At 37.0% G+C, this 7,930-nt stretch overlaps 1 protein-coding gene across 3 annotated transcripts in view; it reads left to right on the forward strand.

The window, feature by feature from the left end:
- Positions 1-4,460, forward strand: part of LOC127651517 (amyloid beta precursor protein binding family B member 2-like) — a 66,360-nt gene extending 61,900 nt beyond the window's left edge. For all 3 annotated transcript variants that reach the window (XM_052137390.1, XM_052137389.1, XM_052137391.1), the window contains exon 19: positions 379-4,460. In XM_052137390.1, the coding sequence (XP_051993350.1) occupies positions 379-549 (171 nt within the window). In that variant the 3' untranslated portion in view covers positions 550-4,460. The remainder of the gene's footprint in view (positions 1-378) is intronic.
- The last annotated feature ends 3,470 nt before the right edge of the window (positions 4,461-7,930 follow it).

Here is a 7,930-nt window from a genome sequence, read left to right on the forward strand (position 1 = left end):
ATTAAAATGAAACAATCTGTCTGTAAGCAATTGTTGGAAAATTACTTTTCATGCACAAAGTAGATGTCCTAAAGACTTTCCAAATCTATAGTTTGCTAATATCAAATCTGTAAATTTGTTAAAAAAATTGTTTTAATGACTTTAACTGTTTTAGATTAGTGTCTGTACCAACTTGTCTGTTCTGTTGTCAAGACTTTTCACTTGCACAAGACAGTTCTATTGGAATTATAGTTATAGGAGGACTAGTTGGTATGAAATTTCAGACAAGATCAAGTTCTTTATTTTCTGGCCCAGCCTGTTACAACATCAACATCAGAATTAAACTTTCAACACATTAATTAAATGTTTTTTTTTTCTTGTTTTCTTATGTCTACACAGCTGAGGTATCAGAAGTGTCTGGTGGCACGCCCTCCATCTCAGAAAGCCTGCTCACAGGCGCCCCCTGCGGATTCAGTCACACGCCGCGTCTCCACCAGTGTCAAACGTGGAGTTCTTTCCCTCATCGACACACTCAAACAGAAGAGACCTGTCACTGAGCTTCCCCAGTGATCTGACACACAAGCACACACACTCGCTGTCACACGCTCTGTATGCTTATAGCTATCAAAATATTTTGTACATACCAGTCACTTGATGGAAATGAAGAGGAACTCAAGGACTAATCAATAGATGAGCTTATGCCAAGAAAATATACCCTTTATTCAGAAACACACACTTGATCCACTAACTTCAGCCTCTTTCAATTGCTACAACCCATATGTCGGTCGTATCTGCATGGAAAGCCACGACTCTCAAGCATGACGGATATCAGCAGGCACCAACCAACTACAAAACACCACCCTGTGCGGACAAAGCCTGCTTGAATTTCGTCAGCAGAGATTACTTGGGCTGCATCAACATTAATCCGTATACATTTGAAAACTATGTTTTCATTTTCGAAACGCTCTGTCTACACTGCTGTTTTCAAGCGTTTTCCAAAAGTTGCTCGTCCACACTGAAACATGCTTAAATCCCCTTACTGCGCATGTGAAAAATTGCCGTTGCATGTATGGTCTGAAACACAATTGTCCTCTTGTTCCATTGCCGGACACCAATTCCGAGTAAACTTCCCATCGCCTTGGAAGGAATGCAATGTGAATGTTGTACAAAGTAACATTTATCTTTAACAACGCTATTAAAGTGAATGTCAGGCAAAACAGCGCCGCCATAACACAGGCCGCCATATTGATTGTTTTGGTTGAATGGATCATATGACTGCGTCACATGACAACAAACGCGTCATCATTTTCGGATATCTTTGTTTTCCCATTCCACACAACAACATGAAGATGGCGTTTTATCCACTTGGGAGAGTGTTTTCAAAAAGCTCAGTTTTCGCTAACAAAAATGCCGTTTTAGTGTGGACGGAAGACCCAAACGGAGAGAAAAATATGTGTTTTCAAACGAAAACGTATTAGTGTGGATGTGGCCTTAATTAGAATGAAAGTTTGTTTGTGTGTATAATTCAAAACAAATATGGCTGCTTTGCCTCACCAGAGCTTCTTTGGTATTGTCACAGTTAGTAACTGTAGCTGCATGATCAGATGTGTGTGCAGAGTGTGTGTGTGTGTGTGTGTGTGTGTGTGTGTGTGTGTGTGTGTGTTGAGACGAGCTTGATGCTGCTTAATTTGCTTAAGGATGTTTGTACTTTAAGTGTCATGAAACCACACTTTTTTTGTTGTAACTCTGTCACATCTTTTATTATACACTAGTAAGTTCTGGTCCTCTAAACTTATTGGACAAGTGGTGTTTCAAGAGTGCTGATATTTAGTATACACGGCACTGGGACACTCCACTGTTTGTATCTCTCCACTTGTCTGTGTTTGCAAAATTCCAGACAGGCTGTCAGTCTATGTGTTGCTCTGCAAAATGCAAGCCTGCTTTAGCTACAATTATTTTAATTTGCGAAGCAAATATAGACAAAATATGTCGCATCTAAAGTGTAAGTTACTCGATACCAACTTTTTGTTCATAGAACTGTTGTATAAAACCACTACCACACTTGCATTCGTGCTATTGGTCTGAATATCAGCTGATTATCAAAACAACAGCACTCTTGCTCATGTGATATTGCTTCATTATCCTGATGAATGTAATGGGTAAAGGAGAGAATGGACAGATGAGAGAAAGTGATGTTAAATGACTCGGTGGCACTTGTGATGGGTTAACGTGTAAAAACGAATCAAAGCTTTTACCAAATTATTATATTTTTTTCCTTCTTGAAGCTCTGCGGACATTATTCTATTCTGGACTCTTTCTGTTGCTCAAAAAGTATGCCAATATGAAACACAAAAATGAATGCATATCAATGGATAAAGCATCCCATAGACTTTCCATACATTACCACAGTTAGTGTGGAAGGGGATGACCCATTCGGTGTAGTGTGTAGTGAAAATGTTTGAATGTGTTTTTTTATATTTCCAAAGTGAAATTGCCTATTTTCCTTTAAAAAAAAGAATGTTGGGGAGGAGAATCGAATAACTCTTGGTGAAAGAACTTCATGTAGAGCCAAACAGTTCAATCACGTTGAAATTCGGCTTGGACCCCCAGCATAGTGCGTTCTTCAAGTAACTCAGACTTGATGCTCCTGAATAAGGTCAATTCTGCAGTGACTGTAAGTGAAATAAAAAAGATATACTTGACCAGTTGGAACAGTTTGCAGCAGATCCAGTTTAGTGGAATAACTTTAGTGTTTGTGAAGAGCTGTTAAATTCCAGCGTCCTTTCCTTGGAACGCTTCACAACGCTTCTTTGACCCACACGCACCCATGTGGTCTTGCTGCACTCTGGGATTGGTCTTTCCAGACGTGTCACCTGTAATCCTAGACTTAACACCCTTTCTTTCACAAGGGTTTTGAAGAGTCACTTATGTTTGTACATACAGTATCTCTATATAGCAAACATATCATAAGCCTTTATTTTTCAAATTTCAGATACTTTATTTTGTCATGTTTTGTTTTGGTAGGTTTTTGTTTTTTGCATTGGCATGTCTCGTTAGCCTGTTTATTCTGGTCATACTGTGTACAAATCATTGTATGTGTTGTAGATAAACCAATTGACAATACAAAGATAAAAAGAAGTAGTGTGAAAGATGGTTGAGATTGTGAATATGAATTTATTTTATGATCCTTTTTAGGAGAGCTAGCTATAGGACAGATGTGAACTGTTAAGTGTCTATCTATGCAGTCTTTTAGCACGGAGGACGATTTGAGAACAAAGACACATTGCCTTGCATGTCCTGGGACAATTTAAGAAGAAAAATTGTATTGAAAAGAAATGATATTTTTTATTTTATTTATTCTATTTTATATTGGTATATACTGGTTTCAGTGTGATGCATCATATGCTCAGACATTCTTTACCCTGTCTCAAACAACCAATCACAATTTCTGGAAAGAAGACAAGTCAATCCAAAATATTGTACAGTTACTCTGGTGACCCTGAAGAAGTTGTGCATGTTCATGATAACAACATTTGTAAGACCTCAAAAGACCTTTACATTCTGCCCAAACAAACATTACATATTGTACTTTAGGTTGTACTTTAGGTATAGCTTTAGAAGATGTTCCTAAAGCTAGCGATTGACATTTTAAACGTATTTTTCCAGTAGGAGACAGATCAGCTTTTTCACAATGACCATAATTAAAACGCATCTGTTTTTAATTTGTTTGGGCAGTGAGTAGATGTGGTTAGCTAGCTCCATTTTAGTCATTTACCATTACTCTTGTACCTTGACTGCACAAGAACACCGCTTTCACCTAGCAGATAATCCGAGTATGAGATGTTGAAATAATAACTGTAATAACTGCATCAGCTGTATATTCATAATGTGTTAAAATGACCTGGCACAAATCAGTCTGCCTGTGTACTGCACACACTCTATCCTGCTCTTTCTTTAAACTATTTTATTTGTTTATTTGTTTTGCAATTTTGAAGGGAGCCTACGTTTTATGATATTATTACTATGTGATACACTTTATTGTGAATCAATTCAATGTATTCTTTCTATTGATTCACCGTTTTTGTGGGGTTCACAGTGAAAATGAATTACACTATATTCAAATATGATCTCCATGATAACAGTGTTAGCTGCTACATGCAAAACCAGAAAGAGGGAAGAGGCTTATGGTAATGAAGGTAATGTAGTCCAGTACATGAATTCATCATAGAGTTCTCTGTTGGCCAAGAGTAGTGTATTTGTTTGTTTGGCTCATGTTCTTGCATGGTGAAACACTTTCTGATCATTGACTTTCAGGGGAATTATCACACGGATTAACGAGCAAAGAATTAACACTCCCAGTGAAACACAAACACGTTTTGTGTGTGTGTGTGTGTGTGGAAACATTGGCTTTCTCTGCTCAACACTAATTTGTACACCATATAAATGTAAACTGTTGTGGAAATAAATAGCAAATATCACAAAATGTCAAGATGTTTCTGTCTCTTTCTCAAAGATACACTCTTTGTCATCATACGTATGGTGTAGTGTTAGTAGAGGGGATTTCTTAATATCTTGATGATTTTACAAAGATATTTTTACCAATCACAAACAATAATGCTTTTTTGGCATGATTGATACAATGCTTTTTTGGCATGATTGATAATATGTACTGTTTTGTCAAAGTGTATGAAGTACATACAGTAGAGAAATAGACAGTATAGAAAATATAGATGAAGTAAATGCATGAAGTGGAAGATAGAAGACAAGGAAAATGTACAACCCAAATTCCGAAAAAGTTGGGACAGTATGAAAATTGCTAATAAAAATAAAAAGGATTGATTTGTAAATTATATTCACCTTTTGCTATATTGAAAGCACCACAACCACACATAATATGATGCTTTTACCTTGTGAATTTGATAGTTTTTTTTAAAAATGTACAGTAATTTCAAACCAGATCATTGCAACATGCTCCATAAAAGTTGGGATAGTCAAGTGTTTACCACTGTGAAACATCACCATTTCATCTAATAACACTTATTAAGCATTTAGGCACTGAAGACTAAGTTTAGAAAGTGAATTTCCCCCCAATCATCCATTATGTTGGTCTTTAGCTGCACAATTACGGGGTCTTCGTTTCTGGATGGTGTGCTTCATAATGCGCCACACATTCTCAATTGGAGACAGGTCAGGACTGCGGGCAGTCCTGCTGGAAAATGCAGGGACATCCCTGGAAAAGACGGTGCTGGATGGCAATATATGTTGCTCCAAAGTTTTAACATATCTGTCTGCATTCATGGTGTTCTCTCAGATGTGCAAGTTCCCATGCTATGGGTATGACACACCCCTGGCCCATACAGACACTGGCTTTTGGAACTGACACTGATAACAGCTTGAATGGTACTTTTCCTATTTGTCCCTGAGAACACGACAGCTGTGTTTTTCAAAAACTATTTGAAATGTGGACTCTTCAGACCAAAAAACACAGTTCCACTGTTCTACTTTCCATCTATGATGAGGCGGAGCCCAGAGAAGTCAGCAGCGCTTTTGGACAGTGATGATGTACAGCTTCTCCTTTGCATAGTAAAGTCTTAACTTGCATCTGTGAATGCAGCAGTGAATGGTGTTGACTAACAAAGGTTTACTAAAGTTCAAGCCCATGTTCATGATTTCCATTATAGATGAATGATGCTTTTAAGACAGTGATGTCTGAGGGATCAGAGATCACGCGCATTCAGTAGTCAGTTTTGTCTTGCCCTTTACGCGCAGCGATTTGACCAGAATCCTTGAATCTTTTAACTATATTGTGCACTATATTTTTCTCAAAATGCTGGATTATTTGCTGAAGCATCTGTTGGCAAATTGACAAGTCTCGAATGATTCTTGTTCTTGAAGGACTGGGCTGTTTTTGGAGGCTCCCTATATAACATGACACGATTGCCTCACCTGTTTCACATCTGTTTCACATTGCCTTGTTATTTTAACTCGTCAAATTATTATTAGTCTTAAATTGCCCATCTCAACTAATTGGCAAATAATTATGTTTTTTTGTATTATTATTATTATTATTATTATTGTGCTTCCTTAAACCAGTTAACCTGCTATTTACAATTCCAAAACACCCATACACTAAGGCACAATGATTTTCCCTGGGTTCAACAGTGGTCTTAGGTGGTTGCCGAGGTAACAAGCTCAAGTTCGTTACCTAATTCCAATGAATTACTAACTAATATAATTACTAAGCTGCATTTCATGTTTACATTTGAATTTTTTTTACTTTTTAAAAATAAAGAATGAACACAATACATTTTAGTAAGGGTAATGATGCGTATTTTATAGAGCCTTGTAATTGATCTTTACTTCGTTTGTGCTGTTTATAATGTCGGCATTGTCTAGCATTTTGAGAGGTTTGACTTCTTCCACAGCGCTTTAATGTAGATGATTCTCTACAGAATTCAAATGGGGTGTAAAGGTTTTGTGGTCTCGGCCCGAGATATCAAGTCAATGCTTGTTGAGTCGCTTTGTGCTATCCCAGAGCTCTATTTTCTTTTAACTCAAACGTTCGTTATTATCATCCTCCCCAAAAATTTCTAATTCCACTTCCTTTTCAGTGGATTAACTGCTGTTTCCATGGATACTGCAACTTTAAATCCTTATATTTAGTGGCGTGTGACAGGAAGGACTGAGTGCCTTGGACAGTGTGTATGTGCGTACCTAAAGGGTAATATTTTGGCTTGTTATCTGAATTCTCAAGTGCTCTCTCTACCTTGAGAGAGGTTCATACTCCTCTGGATATGCTGAGCATGTGCTGTACACCACGGCTTTCACCTTAGGAACTGCAGTTCAGCAAGTCATAACTCGATAGACATTAGTAGTTATTTTATAATTTATAAAGATGTGCAGTAGGCCTATCTTACTGATTGGAGAGAGAAAGTATCCAGGGAATGGACTAGTGGATAGAAAATAGGTTCAGTTAAAAGGACAAATGAAATCTCTCTGCATTAGAGAGCTCATTAAAACCACACCGTTTTCTTATTCTCACTGAGTGGGAGTTTAGATAATTATGTATGTAATTATTCAGTGTCACAGATTCAAACAGTTAATCAAAGAATGACTCAGAAGTGAGAGCATGGGCAGGTCTTGTGTCTGATTAGCAACCAGTGCCTCCAGTTTACTGTCAGAGCCCATGCAGCAGCCCTCTGTCTGATAAACAGAGATATATTCAGGTTTTGACCAAAAATGTCCACTATTTTCAATTACTTTTGCAGTCACTCCAGATTAAGAGAATTCCACAGTGATTGTACTCACAAAGAGCAATTTCTAAGCATAACTATAACATTGCCATGGCTCTTCCATGCAATTAAGTATTCTCATTTACTGGTATTTCCAAATTTCCCATGACTGTGGGAACCCTGTATATTTTAATATAATAATTGCCATTTTAGCTTATATTTGTTTAATACAGGGTTTCAGCAGGTTTTATGAAGCTAAATTTAAGACCTTTTTAAACACCTTTTTAAGACCAACTAAAGAATATTTAAGGAATAAATTAAAGGGAACACAATACATTAATATGTTCTCTAAATGTTTAGGGAGCACATGAAGAGCCATATTTATAGCAACACTTCAAAGTTAAAAAATGCAACTTTCAACATCTATAACGGTCAACTCGCATTTTTACGACAGTTTGCTGATGCATTAATACAAATTAATGGAGAGAGACGTAAACTGACACTTTCCGGTCGTAAAATTGTCTGTGACTTCTCTTACAAAACAGCGGCATTCACTAAAGTTGTTTTTTTATTGTATTTTTTTTATTGAAAATATCAAAATTTACAAACAAACATGGCTGCATAAAATCTGTTTCTTCAGACTAGGATACAGAGAAATATAGCCAGAGGGAGCAGCTCTTAATACAAACATAGGAAATATATATGTAGTTGTCACAGTC

The sequence above is a fragment of the Xyrauchen texanus genome, chromosome 11, assembly GCF_025860055.1.
Source record: "Xyrauchen texanus isolate HMW12.3.18 chromosome 11, RBS_HiC_50CHRs, whole genome shotgun sequence".
Taxonomy (NCBI): Eukaryota; Metazoa; Chordata; class Actinopteri; order Cypriniformes; family Catostomidae; genus Xyrauchen; species Xyrauchen texanus.